Source organism: Phoxinus phoxinus (genome assembly GCF_949152265.1).
Source record: "Phoxinus phoxinus genome assembly, chromosome: 10".
NCBI classification, from domain to species: domain Eukaryota; kingdom Metazoa; phylum Chordata; class Actinopteri; order Cypriniformes; family Leuciscidae; genus Phoxinus; species Phoxinus phoxinus.
In genome coordinates, this window is record NC_136885.1 from 21453995 (window position 1) to 21471046 (window position 17052).

At 37.2% G+C, this 17052-nt stretch overlaps 1 protein-coding gene across 1 annotated transcript; it reads left to right on the plus strand.

Moving 5' to 3' along the window:
• Positions 1 to 1706: 1706 nt before the first annotated feature.
• On the plus strand, positions 1707 to 15469 carry stx17 (syntaxin 17). Its single transcript, XM_079626148.1, has 8 exons — positions 1707 to 1829; positions 3228 to 3420; positions 3728 to 3793; positions 6871 to 7096; positions 7177 to 7286; positions 7375 to 7425; positions 10531 to 10617; positions 12353 to 15469. The coding sequence occupies exons 2-8, from the start codon at positions 3295 to 3297 to the stop codon at positions 12587 to 12589; spliced, it is 903 nt and encodes a 300-aa protein (XP_079482274.1). The 5' UTR covers positions 1707 to 1829; positions 3228 to 3294; the 3' UTR covers positions 12590 to 15469.
• Positions 15470 to 17052: the final 1583 nt, after the last annotated feature.

A 17052-nucleotide genomic window follows, 5' to 3' on the forward strand; every position in this document is an offset into this window, starting at 1 on the left:
GTGTGTGTCAGTTTGTGGATTGGTAAATTGTCCGCTGATGGTGGTTGTTTTATTTATGAAGAATGTGGCAAAATCATCAGCTGTTAGGGTTGATGAAGGAGGAGGAGGAGGAGGAGGGTTAAGAAGAGAGGAGAAGCTTTTGAAAAGCATGCAAGAGTTAGAGGAATTGTTCATTTTGTTGTGATAGTAAGTCATTTTAGCAGTAGATATGTTAGCAGAGAAAGAAGATCATTCAGAAATTATTCTAATATGCTGATTTCATTCTAATATGAAATATTTCTTACCACGATAATTTTTTTCAGGATTCTTTGATTAACAGAAAGTTAAAGAGAACAGCTTTTATTTGAAATATAAATGAAAATGAATTATATATACAATGGTATATTCTGTGCACACACACACACACACACACACAAACACACACACACACACACACACACGCAAAATAATAAATAATGTATAAATAATACATTTATATTTCTATTATATGAATACAAAATAAAGAAAGAAAACAATAATAATAGATACTAAACACTTTTTCTTTGTAGTTTTTTATTTATTTATTATGAGTGTAATCAGTCAAGTGGAGAACAGAGGAGTGATAATCAGTCATGTAGATATGGTGGTTTACCTGTAAAAGAGCCTTATGAAACTTGTCTGTGGCTTTTCACGCTGGTTGGCTGGTTGTGTGGGTGATTTCTTTATAGGTTCTTTATAAACAGAAATGGTGGTTACATCTCTTTATGTTTGTGTATGTGTGTGGCTGGAAAATAACCCCATTGAGCCAGAGCTTTTCAAAAAGCCTTTGGGAGATACCGAAATAAAGATACCCAGAGATAGAGAATGGGAGAGAGAGAATGGGTGGGAGGGAGGGAGGGAGCACACAGTGGGCTTTGGTTGGATCCCAGTGCTCACATGTGGCTAATCCGTTGGTGTTCCCTAAAGCCGGAAACACTGATCATTGGGGCGCTGAGGGAAGAGCAGGTGTGTGCCTTGTGTGTCTGAACCTTAATTATAAGGTCCTAATATATTTGCATTCACAGAAGATGTATACACTATGCTTAAAAGGCCTGGAGTTGTATTTGCAAAGTCCTGTGACTCTGTGATGTAATTCTATAATCATTATCTAATCATGTTCCCGATAACCTCCTCATTTCAAACCTCTGGACAAACATTTGTTTAAGACTTTCCTGGCATATGGCAACAGTTAAATATGTTATGTAGCCAACTGTGCGTTTTTACACTCATTGGACATATTGATATGTAGGAAGTTTTTGGGGGGCAGCTTAGAATCAGAAGGGCAGTAGGCTATGTTAGAACTCCACACCTCCAACACTGGGTGAGAAGTTTATATTTTTACAATGATCTCATATTTTTGCCTCAAATAGATTTCTACATTTCATATAACATTATACAACGTTAGTGTTATCTCTAAAAAAGAGAAATTCCAAGTTAAAGTTGACGTATAGGCCTACACACAGTGATTTAGGCCTAGGCCTATAATAAAATTAAACCAAATCCAAAGTTTAACTTTCATATATCAAATTTAAAAGTCTCAAATGTATAGATTTTTACTATTCAATAAGAAACAATAAGCATTTTTCGTAACTAATCATTGTTTGTTTGTAAAGTGTTTTATCATTAGGATGGTAGTAAACTTTTTTAACATCAGAACGTTTAGCTACTCTTTTAAAACATTATTAGTTCCGCATAGTCGGACACATTTTGTCGTTGCACACAGCACAAAGCGAAACCACTGTTTACAAAAACAAAGTTGATGACAGCGACTAAAAGCACCGACGGATCGCTGTTTACGGTTTGCTCGACAGGTAAGGAAAGAGTTATGTGAAACTGTAGACGGCAGTTTCATGTGGTTTACTATCACAGACACAGAGCTAAAAATGAAGTCTCTGTTGAGGGAGTGTAGCAAGCTAACTTTAGCTGAACTTATACACATCTGTTTGCCCTAGGGATTGTATTATTATTGATTATTAAAGGTAAAATATTAAATATGAGAAAATGAACATACATGTAACGTTAGTGCCGTTTTGTCAGCTAACATTGATAGTTTAACAGACCTCGCTAAACGTGATGTTTTTTGACAGCTGACAATGTTTACATGTGACAGTTCCAGTTTAGTATAAAATGTTGTGTGGTTTTACAATGTCTTCTACTCATATAACATGGTTATCGTAATACCGTGTTTTTTAACATATTTTTGGACATACCAAACATCAGTGGTATCGCCTATATCAAATACCATGGTATGTCAACTGATACTACAACTATGATAACGTCCCAGCACTTTTATTTTACTTTCTCATAGAGAAAAACATTTTAGAATAATCCCTCAATATTTATATTTCATCCTGTATTATCATTTATAATATTTTTTATTAATAATTTTGCTAACACCAAAAAGGTCCCAATTCTACTACATTGGTTAACTTGAACTAATGATGAAATTTACTTCTGAAGCATTCATTAATTAAGTTATTTTAAGATTTACTATTACATTATTAAAATTAGGGCTGCACAATATATAAAATTTATCGAAATATCGCAAATGTATATATCGCAACAGCTTGCAATAAATGTGGTCATGAACAAAAGGGAAAAAAAATCTTAGCTTTAATAAGTATCAGGATATATTTAATTCATACAGTGAAAACTAAGAAATGTTTTATTTTTATATTTTATGATTCAGTATCTTTTATTAAATAAACCTAATGTAGGATAACCTGAAACCCTGTGGTTTACACTGATGTTAAAATAACACTTCTTATGCTACAGTAAAACGCTGATGTTCACTTTCTTGTCATAAAAAGAATGTGAAACACATGTAGGTTATATCATTTTAAATATATTTTAAAGATAATTCTGAGTATTTTACACACTTTAAGCATTATTGTATCGCATATCGAATATCGCATTATTTAAGGAGTTATCGCATATCACATTTTTCTTCAATATCGCACAGCCCTAATTAAAATCAAACGTTATATCTGTTAATATTATTTAATAGACCTGGGTTAACATGAACTAACAATGAACAGTTGCAAAGATGAATAAATACTGTAAACAAATGCATTTGTCATTGTTAGTTAATGCATTAACAAATGCCAACTAATGGGACCTTATTGTAAAGTACCATAATGTTTAATGGAATGTTTAAAATGTAATAAAATTTAATTTTATATTAATATAATTATATGACTCTCTTTTAGAGCAAGACTGAGTATGAATGGATGTGTTAAGCCCTTGACCTTATAAGAGAGGTCATAAGAGACAGTCATGATGGCGGAGGAGGCTGGTAAGCTTCCACTCCGGCGCCTGGAGCCCCCCATTCTGAAATTCATTAAAGTGGCCGTCCCCACTGACCTGGAGAGACTGCACCAGCACCAACACAACATAGAAAAGGTACAAACACTCACACATGAACAGCGTCAGCAAAGCCCAGCATATGGTCAACAGAGAGAGCCATGTGTCTGTGTGTGCGGTCACCATAGGGAGTCGAGTGCTGAAGATCTCATGTTGTATCTGAAATCTCTCCCAGTCAGTCTGCTTGAGAAAAATATAATAGGATAACAGGGTATTGGGAGGTCTTGCATAGCCATGGAAACCTAGATGCTTGTGAAATACCAGACTGTGATCATGAAGAGACTTTATTACATGTCCATAAATAGTTAAATTTGTGAAATGAATTAATTGAGCTTCCTTGTTGCAGTTTCAGAGAAGCAGACAATGGGACAAACTGCACCAAGAGCACATCAACTCCAGCCGCACTGTCCAGGTATAACAAAAGTGTGACATAAATGAAAAACTTGGGAAATTATGGGATATTGTGATGATTGGCGGTGATAACTACAGCAGTCGTGTTTTGGTGTTGAATGACAACACTTCATGCCTGAATATGAAAGCCAGAATATTTCAGAGAATATCCAGATTTCCAGAAATCATGGCAAGTAATAAAATCCTGAAGTTAAAAAATAATAATTCTATATTTCAATAATATACACTTTGAAAGTTACAATATTGTTCAAAAGTTTGAAGTCAGCAAGACTTTTTAAAAAAAGAAATAAAAACTTTTATTCAGGAAGGACACATTCAATTAATTAAAAGTGGCAGTAAAACATTTCTAATTGTAATGTTATTATATATAATTATAACATAATGTTTCTTGAGCAGCAAATCAGCATATTAGAATGATTTCTGAAGGATCATGTGACTGAAGAATAAATTACATTTTAAAATATATGAAAATAGAAAACAGTATTACTGTTGTTATTATTACTGAAAAAACAATGTTACTGTTTTTGTATTTTTTATCAAATTAATGCAGCCTGTGTGAGCATAAGATCATTATTTCAAAAACATTAAAAAAAAACTTACAGACACCAAACTTTTGAAAAGTTGTGTATGCTCATTTTGAGTATTTCTCTGGCTAGAAATTACTCTTGGGAGTACAGGCTTTATAAAATGATATATTCTTCTATATTATGTAAAATGATATGTTAAAATTATGGTCGCAAAGTGTGGGAGAAATACCATTAACAGCATGGATGAACTTGGCTGTGTTTATTCATGTGTTGTTTCAGTTCACAGAAAATATATTTCCATTATATTGTTGGTTTTGTTGATGTTCTCAGGGTAGTGCTAATTTTTTTGGTGCACAAAGAGGTTTGAAAACATTCCCATGAGCCGCAAGGCACTGTGGAATGTTGCTTGGACAAAACATTCTTAGTGATGCAACAGGCTGTTGCCATGGTTAAATTGTATAATAAATCTTCACATCATATGGGCACAGTTCAGCCCAAAATGAAAATGATCTGTAATTCACCTTGTATGACATTCTTCCATGGAACTCAAAAGGAGATGTTAGTCAAGATGTCTGAGCTACAGTGGTTTTCGAACTTCTCGTGCGCCGTATTCCAAGTCTTCTGAAGTCAATAGATTGGTGTGAGAAACAGACTGAAATTTAAATCATTGTTAACTAAAAATCTCAAATTTCGTTGTACATTCTGCTATAAATAAATAGGCTCTTTGTCATCTTGTTGGTCAGGTTTGATCCAGGCTAAACTAAAGATTAAAAGAAAGCAAAGTAATCTATGCATCCACAAATGTATCTGAACATAGTAAAACGATCTCATATCATGCTGTCATCCTGTTCTCATACAGCTGTGAGTGTGTCTATATATATTAAGTAATGTTTGACTCAGGTCTCTGGTGTACGGTATGGTGTACGTATGATGTCTTTTCTCTTCCTAATGGCCAGACAAGCATGCGACCTGTGTGTTAATGTCTCTCAGAGTCTGTCCGCGTCTCCCCCGGGACAGTCCTTGGAGTGTGTTATGTGCCGTGAGTGTGTGTGTTTGACCTTAGCACCCAGGTCTGGTCCCCCCAGAGATGCCAGAGAGCTTTCCTGTGTCCACCACTGCAGAGAGTGTGTGAGAGCCTGCAAGTGTTTCTGTGTCAGCGCGATGTGGACGACTGACAATAGAAGGAAACAAGACAGACATTGTTAAAGTTGCTCCCATGGGACAGAAAGAGAGAGAGAGAAGAAAAAACCCTTAAGATTGCTCTCATCACACATCTATAGAAGGTGGATTGAGAGGGAGAGTGTGTTGACCCAGATGAAGATTTATTTTGGCTGTCTTTGAGATCCTTGGTGTCAGCATCCTTTATTGCACTGTAAAAAAACGACATGATCAATAAGTAACTACAACATGTTTTTACATTGCTTTAACTCATCAAATTAAGTTAAGCAATTTTCAACATCAAGTTCTACAAGATTCAACTCATTTTTTAAATTAGTTTAATGTTATTTAAGTTGAAATGACTTAAGCATCAAAGTCGATTGTACTCAAATTTAAGGTTTACATTTTTTTACAGTGTATAAAGCAAGCTGCATATGTTAGTAATGTTTAGCGCTCTGTGTGTGTGAATCAATTAAGAGGGATGATCCTGAGGATGATTATTCAGAGTGTGAAATGAGTGCAGTCGAGCGGAACACTTTGATTGGCCGGCTGTTAACTTTGACCTCTGCGTTCAATACGTATGAATTGATCTGTAATCCCTGCTAGATGTTTGCTTCCAGACGTGAGCTGACAGGACCTGTCAAAGCAACAGTTTATTTATTTTATTTATATAACTTCTGGTTGTTGTCAAGATCTGGTGTGGAATTAATTAGAAAATAAATCATTACAGGGTTCTCATCCTTATAGAGAACTTGAATAAATTGAAATTTTTTGAACAAAAACCTCTCATCTCCATGTAGAAATACAGTATTAACCTCTTAATGGTTTTCTCCCTGCTGAATTATATTCCTTTGATTGAATTTTGCTGTTTGGGAGTGTAAGATCAGTGTGTCTGTTTAGAGTCTATTTGAGACTGTGCTCTGACAAGAAAAATTATAATTATTTAAAGTAAATCTAGTAATCAATCATGAACAACTGTAAAGGGCATGGGAAAGCATTGGAAATTCATTGGTCAAGATGTGTGGGAACCCTGTGTTTGTTATAAATGTTTAAGCTTTGACTGAAAACTTAAAGTGATAAAGTTTGCATATTTAAGCATAAAGTAAAGAACGTAAAGTTTTGTCAGTGAATGAGAACGTATCTGGATAAAAAAAGTGTGAGTTTTGGGTTTCAGATCTTCGACAGCACTGGGTCGGATGAGGGTCTTTCTTTACAGTGTTGAAATGTGACATAATCATTCAGAGTGTTATATATTTCGTATTATGTACCATATTTTTGCTGCTCAAATGAACAAGTCAATGTTGTATAGAAGGAACATGCTATATACTGTAGAGGTTTTGAATAAAACCATGGATCCACTTATCACACAGATGTTCTTTTTTTGTCTTTGTAGCAGTTGCGATCTAACCTGCGGGAGATGGAGAAATTGTGTGGGCGGGTCCGCAGCGCTGATGCCGAAGCTCTGGAGACACTTGTTCAGCCAATCAGAGATCGAGCCTCCACTGCCATTCAAGAGTTCCTACAGATGCATGCGGATGCTGTCAATAGGCCTTCCTTTCAAAAAACTATCGGCACAGACTTTCACGAAACTATCGGCACTGACTCGGATAAATTGCACGGTGTGTCTGTGTTTTATGAAGTTAATCAAGATGTGTGTGTTCTTTTTAAAAAACATTTTCACTTTCATGTGATGGGTTAGGTTATGGTGAAACAGATGTCCCCGGTTCCTCTGTCACTCAAACACAGCTACTCCTGCCTGAAATCCCTTCAGAACAGAACGCCGCTGAGTCCTGGGACACTTTAGCTGAGGTAACACAAACAAACACTTACAAACACATAAATATATTTGAATACAAAAACATTCAATGTGTGTGATTGTTGTGGGATGTTTGTTTAGGACCTGCTGGAATTGAATGGTTTAGTGGAAGAGTTCTCCACTATTGTTCATGTGAGTATCACACGTCTATGGAAATTATTCATTCTTTGTTTGTTTTTTGGAAAGAAGGGAGAGACAGCGTGAAAGTATTTATGGTGTGTATGTGTGTTGATAAAGGGTGCTTACCAAAACCCTTAGGTTTGCCAGGGCTGTCAGACAAATGGCTTTGTTTCCTGAGAGCCAACAAGGTGGTATTATTGATCCCATCAGTGTGTGTGTGTTTGTATGTGTGTGATTGAGAAGACATACAAAGATTGGTGACAGTCTGTCAGCTATGCGCTAACCAGCGAGGATTAATGAGAATCCATGCTGGATAACAGCCATTATTAGAACAACGTGCAATTGGAAACTGGGTGGAAAAAAGGAGAGATCATGTGTTTTTCGGGATGTGCAGACAGTGTTCATATTCTAGGTCCGGCACCATGAGGGGGCAAAAGGGGGTATTACCTCCTCAGAACTGATTTGTGCCCTTTCAGTCCCAATTTGTGACCCCCTACCCCCCACCAACAGAAAGCAATTTTAACCAGTGGGGTCAACTACCAATCTCCGCCCCCCACGATGGCCCCCTCAAGAATAATGAACGCCCCTCCAGTTCACGTGTCCTGTTCATTCATTCATTTATTTATATATTGATTGATTTCTTAATTTCACAGCTTTTTTTAATTTCCTAGTTGTTATTTATTATCCATCAATCCATCCATCCATCCATCCATCCATCCATCCATCCATCCATCCATCCATCCATCCATCCATCCACCCACCACCAAATTGTACTACATATGTACTGTATTAACGTGCTGCATTACTTTAAAAAGTAATGTTCTCACAATAAGAAATTAGCTAGTTTGCAAAAAGCAACTCTTGACTTAGTGAACTTATGAGAAAAATGCTTCAAAAATGCCCCTTGAAATATCAGTTTATTGAGTATGTTTCCTGTCATCCCACTTCATGTGAATCAACCTCCAAGCTTAGGGCTGCACAATCTTAATATCAGTAACAGTTGATAATGGCTGTCTCTAAACACTTCACACCCTGTTGGGAAACGATGATGGGATGTGGATGGTGGTAAGTATAATATGATGATATCCAGGCTTATTAGCGCTTGCCTCTCTGTAGAGGACACCCACCGTATCGTTTATTGCGTTAACACTGAGCCAAAGATGAACCCAGGAGGTCTGCTTGTGTGACTGTGTGTTCTCTTGAGCATCCATACAGCCTGTGAGCAGACGGTGCTGATTACCGTCTACTCCTGAGGGGAGGGAGGGAGAGAAAAAGAAAGCCATCAATAGCTTTCGTACCCAGTCATTAGTGAGTGTCTTAAAATAGTCTGTTTACAGGGTTTAGTGGTAAGGTGTGAATGGATGACTAATAAATAAATGCTTATAGGATTTTGATTAGTGATTAATGTTTTGGCTTGTCCATCAGTGATAAATTGCATCATTATTAGACCAACAGAAACAACAAGGTTTAATTGTAAGGTTGTTGTTTTTTCCACTGGCCAGCATCTATCTATCTATCTATCTATCTATCTATCTATCTATCTATCTATCTATCTATCTATCTATCTATCTATCTATCTATCTATCTATCTATCTATCTCTGTCTATCTGTCTGTCTGTCTGTCTGTTATATACATTATATGATCTGGAATAACGGAATGCAGTGTGAAACATTACTGATTGGTTATACTTTTTATCTCATTCTTACTAATGCTTTCAAGATCTCACAATTTCGATACAACTATGTTTTGCTATCTATGTTAGCAAGCTGCTTAACATTTCGTGACATTTAAATCTGCAGAATTTACAGCAACAGTGTCCAATACATCACCGAAAACCAAATGTTTAAGGCTGCAAGGCAAAAATAACATATTGAAGATCAACACATATAAGATTTAGTGGCAGCGCAGCACCGGTCCGATAGGGACAGTTCATCAACTGACCTGAAACACTCTCACACTGGCCCTGGGCCAGCAGGCCATCCTTATTGTTGAGTCCTGAGAAAGCACACTCAGACACATTTGCATACACACAAATTATTTTAAAAATGAAGAGGAAGAGGAGCACTAACTTTACAGTCGCCATGACTTGCAGAGAGCAATGCAAACACAGATTTCTTTTCTCACAAACACACGCTACACAGGGGCAGGTGCCTGGCTCATGTAACTCTGTGCTAGAGAGTTAAAGAAGATTTTTCCAGCAGTCTCTATTGTGTGTGTGTTTATGTGTGCATGTGTGTGTAGTGATTACTTTGAGCTCACACTGATTTAGACAGAGAGACAGCTGCCACTCTTTGAATATTTCATAAGCTTCCGACAGACCACCCAGTTACCCCCGACAACCAGCCCCCTCCCATTCACCCTTCTGTCCCAGCACTCAAACCCCCAGCTTCCCACTACCAAGATTACTGAGCATGTCTTTGTCTGCTTTACTATTGCTATTTATGAGGTGTTTATGTTTTCAATGGGATAGGATTTTGAATGTTTGTCATTAAATAATTGTAGACACATATATGGGCAGTTGATATGTCGGCAGTTTGACATGCCTATATAACTATATTTATACAGCATTTTTGTCATTCTTGTACATTTTTAATTATTATACATTGATTTTTTATTTATTTAGAAATGTATTTGGTAACACTTTATTTTACATTGTCCTTGGTACATATGTTGCATGCATTTACCTAATAACAGTATATTATGCATAATTACATGCTACCCTAAGCCTATAGTAAGTACAGTAAGTTAATTAATATTACTCAGTCAGTACTTGCATATAATTACACACTGTAACAATGACACCTTAAAATAAAGTGTAACCATTTATTTAATATTCATACACACTTTTAATATATTGTATTGTATATATGGTCTAAAACAAATGCAAAATGAATTACTTAAAAATCTATTTGTCATTAACAAGAAAAACCTTATGCAACAAATGTATATTTTCCACATATATGTGTGTGTGTCTGTATAAATAATCTTTATTAAATCGTACAAAAAGGTTTGTCCATTTATCAACTACTCATATATACATATATCTTGTTTAGACTTTTTAGGGAGTTTGTATGTGTGTATGTGGACAGTCTGTAACTTGGGTCTTTCTGTCTTAGGCTCAGCAGGAGAAGATTGACAGCATTGAGGCGAATGTTAGCATAGCAGCTGCTAATGTGGAGGAGGGGACCCGGAGCCTAGGGAAGGTAAGGGGAGAGGAGACACTCCTGCTAGGGGATCGATTCCACTCTACCCCCCTGCTTCTCTCGGCCTACCCCACCATCAGCCTATTGATCCACCTCAGAGCGCAAGGAAACCACAATTAAGAGAGAGAGAGAGAGGTGGCGATGGTGGCGGAAGTCATGGAACGGAGAGGGATCGATGTGTGTTGGTCGGCCCCTCACAGGGAGTCGATGTGTGTGTGTGTGAGCGCATGGAAGTCGAAAGAGTGTAAAAGAGAGTCTATAAACAGCATTCAAGTTCCTGCTGGGGGTTCGATACATATACACACACATACACACTCTGCGGAGTGCCAACTTTTGACAGAAAAAGCAAGGGGAAGGGTGAAACATGGAGGCATGGGCCGTGTGTGTTTGCGTGCAAACGTGGGGCTTGTATGTGTTTTATTGATCGAGTCTCAATTGAAATGTTTCTTTTTTTTTAGAGTTGAGAGATAATGCAGTTCTATTGAGCTCTTAGTCTGATGCCCGTGTAGAAAGTCGACCCACCTCTGTGACTGCTGAAAAGGACAGGGGGTGGTCAACACACACACACACACACACACACACATACACACACACACTGCTAAAGACATATATTCACACACACACACACGCACACACACACACACACACACACACACACACACACACACACACACACACACACACACACACACACACACACACACACACACACACGCAGAGTTAAAGTGCTGGCTCAGGCGGATCCAAATAACAGGAGTTACTTCCTCAATCTCTCTCTCTCTCCAAGCATAATTAACTGCTCAGTTAACCCTGCCTTGTGAAGATGATTAGATGACAGAGAACGAGAGCATGAGAAAGGGTGAAAGAGAGATGAGAAGAGAGGAAAGGTGGCATTTGATGGACGACCCTGCCTTTAAAGTTTACATATCTTCACTGAAATTAAATTGCGTGTGCGCGTGCCGGGAGGCTTGTTTCGTTGTGCTAATTAAAGAATAATCTGGTTAAAGGAGTTTTTCTTTTTACCTGATATCAATTCATTTACCAGGTTTGGTTTGATCTGCACACGTCCAATTTCATCGTGGCTTTTTTTTTCTTCAGATCTCTTATTAATATTGTGCGTGTGTTTACATACGACTGCATATGTTACTGTTTGGATGGAAACTAGACATGAAAGACTTTATAATTGTATGGTTATCGGGAAAACAGCACATGAAAAGTGTGTTAGTTCAAACACTGTTTTGGGATACTGATGCCGCCTCAATGATTCATTTCTCACCTGTCTGATGCTTTCCTGCACATAGCATGTAGGTTAATGACACGAGGATCTTTTATTCTATAGTAGTTTATTTAGAAATATGTAAAAATACACACAATGACTTAAATACACCTCTTATATGATGTTTACTCTGTTTTTTTTAGGTAAACAGTGAAAATGTCAGCATGATAATTGTCCTGATATCATAATGAATAATCTTTTTTTTTTTTGTATATTTAAAAAAAGGCTTGACTGCTTAATAATATTTGAAAATTTAAACATGCAGTTATATGTACAAAACCTGCATTTTACTGTTGTGAGGATAATCAATAATAATGATAATAATAATAGATATTATTCAAAAACAATAATATGAATAATTGTATATAGAGAGGATAATAATAATAATATATTATTACAACAGATTGTGGACACTCTCATTGACTCATGTATACGTTGTATTATGCTCTTTCTCTGCAGGCGGCCCGTTTGAAGCTGGCGGTTTTGCCCGTGGCGGGTGCGGTGGTGGGGGGAGTGCTAGGGGGGCCGCTGGGACTCTTAGCAGGATTTAAAGTGGCGGGGGTCGCCGCTGCAGTGGGGGGTGGACTGCTTGGTTTCGCCGGGGGCAACATTATCCAACGAAAGAGGAAAGAAAAAATCGACCTGCAGCTACAACAACTTAAGAGCAACAACAACAGTAAGAACGACACTCAGTGACACACTCAAGCACAGTTGTTTTTGTTGAGGAGGCCACGAGACGGCGGAGTTGCCGACCCACGCTCGTTCTGAAATAAACACCAGACGCTCAACGAACATACATAATAACCACAATAACTGCAGAATAACTCCTACATGCAGTGCAAAACCTGCACGAGATGTGCTACACCAAGTGGACCTGATCATTTTCCGTTTGCCTTAATCCATCATTCATTTCTATGCCAAAGCAAATAAGGCCTTCATCTGATCTTCTGCCAAACAGCTGATTGACCTTTGTAGCAGTCATGTGACTGTAGGCGTTAGAGGTGGTTAGAGATTAGAGATAATTGTTGTGTAAGGGTTTGTTATTTGACTTTTGTACAGCAAGATTTGTTATACATACTGAGGATTTGTAATCGGTCCTGTTCATTACAGTTATGCGGGTTTTGTTGTGCTTAATGTTACCGTTTACCACACAATTCCACTATAAACACTTAAAATGCACCTGCTCTGTTTTAACTATGATGGATTTCCTTTTAACTTTGTTTAACGTGATATGAGTAGATATAAATGAAACATCAATGCTACAGTATGTAAAGTATTTTATAAGGTTTGTATGTATCACAACAGTCATGGGCATGAGAATGGAGGCAATGGGCAATAGTGAGAAACTCAGTACACCACAATAAATAATAGTTACACGTCATTATCAATGAGAAATTGTGAAATTAAAATGAATGTCTAGTTTCCATGAATACTTGTTTTGCCTTAACTAGTGATAGATTGTGATTAAATATGTCAGATATCTAATAATGTCTCAGGCTGCTTAAAATAAACACAATTTCAATGAATTGTGATAACACTTAATAAGCCATTGTAATGGATAATCAATATACAAGTTAGATGATTGTTTATAACACAGACAGAAGAGAGCTTTATAGCAATACTTAAGCCGACTTGGCTTGTAACTATACATATTTACAAGAGAAGTTAAATTATAATTGCACATTGAGGAAGAGAATTGTTTGTGAGCTGTAACTCTGGAAATACAATTGAAATGTTTTTCATGTATAATTTCTTATGGCCTTTCTTAGCAGTTAAAGGGATAGTTTACCCAAAAATGAAAATTCTGTCATCATTTACTCAAGTTGTTCCAATGCTGATTTAATCTACTTGTTCTGCTGAACACAAAATGTTGGTCACCATTGGCTTAAATACAATGGAAGTCAATGGTGCCCAAGAACTGTTTGGTTATAAACATTCTTCAAAATATCTTCCTTTGTGTTCAGCAGAACAAAATAAATGTATACAGGTTTGAGGGCGAGTAAATAACTACAGAATTCTAATTTTTGGGTGTACGGCCTTTAATACATGTGATCGAGATACTTCTGATCGAAATGCTCAGCTTTAGATAACACCCTTCTAAACTGTGGCCGTTCTTGTATTTCGTGTCTTTCTGTGTGCTGTTGGGGTGGCTGATAGATTTGGGTGAGGTTTCCCTGTAAGGCTTTGATAACACAAGCCTCTGAGAGGCAAATCTAATACTGAAATCAATGCACTGTGAGAGACCTCCTTCAGCACAAACAACATTTGAATGTTATTTGATTACGGCCCCAAAGGACCAGCAGAAAAGAACAATGGCCTTTTATGGTTTATCGATCCTTATTTTACTTTCACTTGTCAAAAGCAAGGGGGAAAATAAAATATTGTCTGTTGTCAAACACTCGTTCAGTCCTTTTGCATTTGATGTGTAGTACTGACTCGCGCACAAATCGTTTATCAAAGTTGAAAAGCATGCAGCGCCTTTGGAAAGCTCAACAAGCTGCTGTTATTCAAATATCAACTTCTCGTTTTTGAAAAACAATGTTGAATCTGATTGTTTTTGTCCTGACTTGGAGCTGCGTCTGCTGCCCCCGGTCTCACGCGTTGTTTTTAGGGTGAGCAGGGGGATCCCCTCACAAACACAGAGCCGGGTCTGAGACCCACACTGGCCCCCACGCCTTCCTCATAACACAACACACTGGACTTCCCCTATGAAGGGGCGAATGAACGTCTCCAACAGCACATGCGAGCCACCCTGTGCGTGATGCACAAGTGAGATAGCCCGAGTGCTGAGCTCTGCATGTGTTGGGCTGTGCTGCTCAGGGAGGGGAAAGTCCTGTGCGACTGACCTGCACACAGCCGGAGTGTCAGACACATTGCACTTTCCATATTCTGTGCGTGCGCACTCACACACTTAAATGGAAAATATGGCAGGCCATCTGTGGTGCGCTGTGATGTAATCTCCATAGGTGTTGTGATGTCATGGGTTCCTGCTGTAGGCGGGAAGATGTTACATGACATCAGAGACCCTTTTTTTCTTGTGTCTCCTTTAAACACCCACTTCAGATCATTTCCATTTTACTATAAAGAAGTAACTGAAGTTAAAAGGAATCTTTGATGTCTGGCGATAAGGATGGCAGGGTGAAACCATAGTCACACTATGTCAGCTAAACAGTTTATAGTTAGAAATAAAATATTGTGGACAGTTCTCTCTCAGTTGAATATGCTCTATATTCAAAGCTGTTTTCTCCACACTTTTAAATACAACCTATAATTTTAAGTAGCCTAAAATCTGTCTGCTGTTATAAAAACGTACTTTAAACTAAATATTTAGCAATAGGGTATTCATTAATAAATGTTAGCTATAGGTAACATTCTCTGTTACTGAGCTGGTCACTAGGTTACTGTTTTTTTTTCATAGATAATATTTTATATATAGTTCCCCCAAAACTGAAAATTCAGTCACCATTTACTCACCCTCATTTCAAACCCTTTATGACTTTTAGTCTGTGGAAATCACTGATGTTTTGAAGAACGTTTCAACTGTTTATGTCCATTAAATAAAAGTCAATGGGGTCCAAAATAAAACATCGGATTGCTGTTCTATTTTATATCAAAATAAATCATCTTTCAGTGTATGGACAAAAACCCAGACATTTTTTTATGTTTTATGTTATGTTAAGAAAAAAAAAGGCATACAGGTTTGGAATGACATGAGTGTAAGTAAATGATAATACACTTTAAAAAAAATTACAACATGGGGTTTTTACATTGCTTTGAATCATAAAAATAAGTTGAGCAATGTTCTACTTTTTTTATTAGTTATACAGGATTTAACTAATTTATATCAAGTCAGTTTAATGTAATTTAAGTTGAAATGACTTAAACATCCAAGTTGATTGTACCGGTACTTACAAATTTAAGGCAGCAACTTTTTTTACATTACAGAATTTTCATTTTTGGGTGAAGCATCATAATCAGTTCCGTTGTCAATTGAAGATGCCAGTGACAATAATACAACTCAGCTTGAATCTAGTTGCTGCATACACTCTTTTATGTAGGGTATGTGAGCCGTGTCAGTAACATTTGGATGATGCTGCCGCCCCACACTCAGAAAAAAAAAAAAGTGCACAATTTTTACATTTAGCTCGTCACTGGGACAATAACAAGACACTAATATGGTTCCTTTAGGGGTCGATAAGGTACAAAGGTGTAACTGAGGATACAGTGACAAGTTGTTGAACCCCTAAATGTAAAATTATTGCATGCATACTGGGCAGTTTATGTGATCTGTTGACTTTGGGACATACACACTTCTTTACACTGAGATGACACATTTTATGAAAACACGACTGATTAAATCAAGGCTTTTTGAGCAATTACATCTTTTGTGGTAGTCTCAGTTTCTTGATGTTATCTTAACCTTAAAAACTTTTACCCCAGTTTAGTCATCTAAGTCTGACTGCCACCTTTCTTTATCAGTCTGTCTGAAGGGGTAGCCCGATGTTGATGTGTCGATGGAGTGCTCACAAGGCAATATTTTGTCTGTTTTTAAAATACACAATCCTTTAAGTCAAGCACCTTTAATGTGCGAGTACACCCAGGCATGAACATTCTGTCATTATTTACTCACCTTCATGTCATTCCAAAATAAAAGATATTTTAAGTGTGTTGGTAACAAAACATTTTCAGTTCCCATTGACTTCAATCGTAAGAAAGAAAAAAAAAATCAATAGAAATCAATGATAACCAAAACTGTTTGGTTACCAACAAAATGTGCAGTTGTGTTCTGCAGAAGAAAGTAAGTAACAGGTTTGACATGACGTGAGGGTGAATAAATGAGATTTTTTTTTTTTTTTTCGTAAACTCTCCCTTAAGGATCAGCTTAAAGTCTTTGGGCTTTTTCACACTTCACTTAACCCCAGGTTACCGTTGTTCTAAACACTGCTTTTAACCCTGGGTAAAGGAACATGCCACGTGTGTGCGGTAAGAAACAGTGCAGTGTTAGAATGTTAAGACTATATGCTTAGCTACCGACAACCAATCGCATGCCTTGTGTTAAATATGCAAAAAAGGACGCTAACCAGGGTTTAGGAATGTTGTGTGAAACAGCATTAATGAACACCAAAGCCAGAATTAATAGTTAACCCAAGGTAAAAATT

Bases quoted from the DNA above. Each gene is read 5' to 3' on its own strand.
- stx17 (XM_079626148.1), top strand. From the start codon at position 3,295: ATGATGGCGGAGGAGGCTGGTAAGCTTCCACTCCGGCGCCTGGAGCCC. The intron at 3,794-6,870 runs GTATAACAAAAG...TTGTCTTTGTAG, and splicing joins ACTCCAGCCGCACTGTCCAG to CAGTTGCGATCTAACCTGCG. The intron at 10,618-12,352 runs GTAAGGGGAGAG...CTTTCTCTGCAG, and splicing joins GGACCCGGAGCCTAGGGAAG to GCGGCCCGTTTGAAGCTGGC.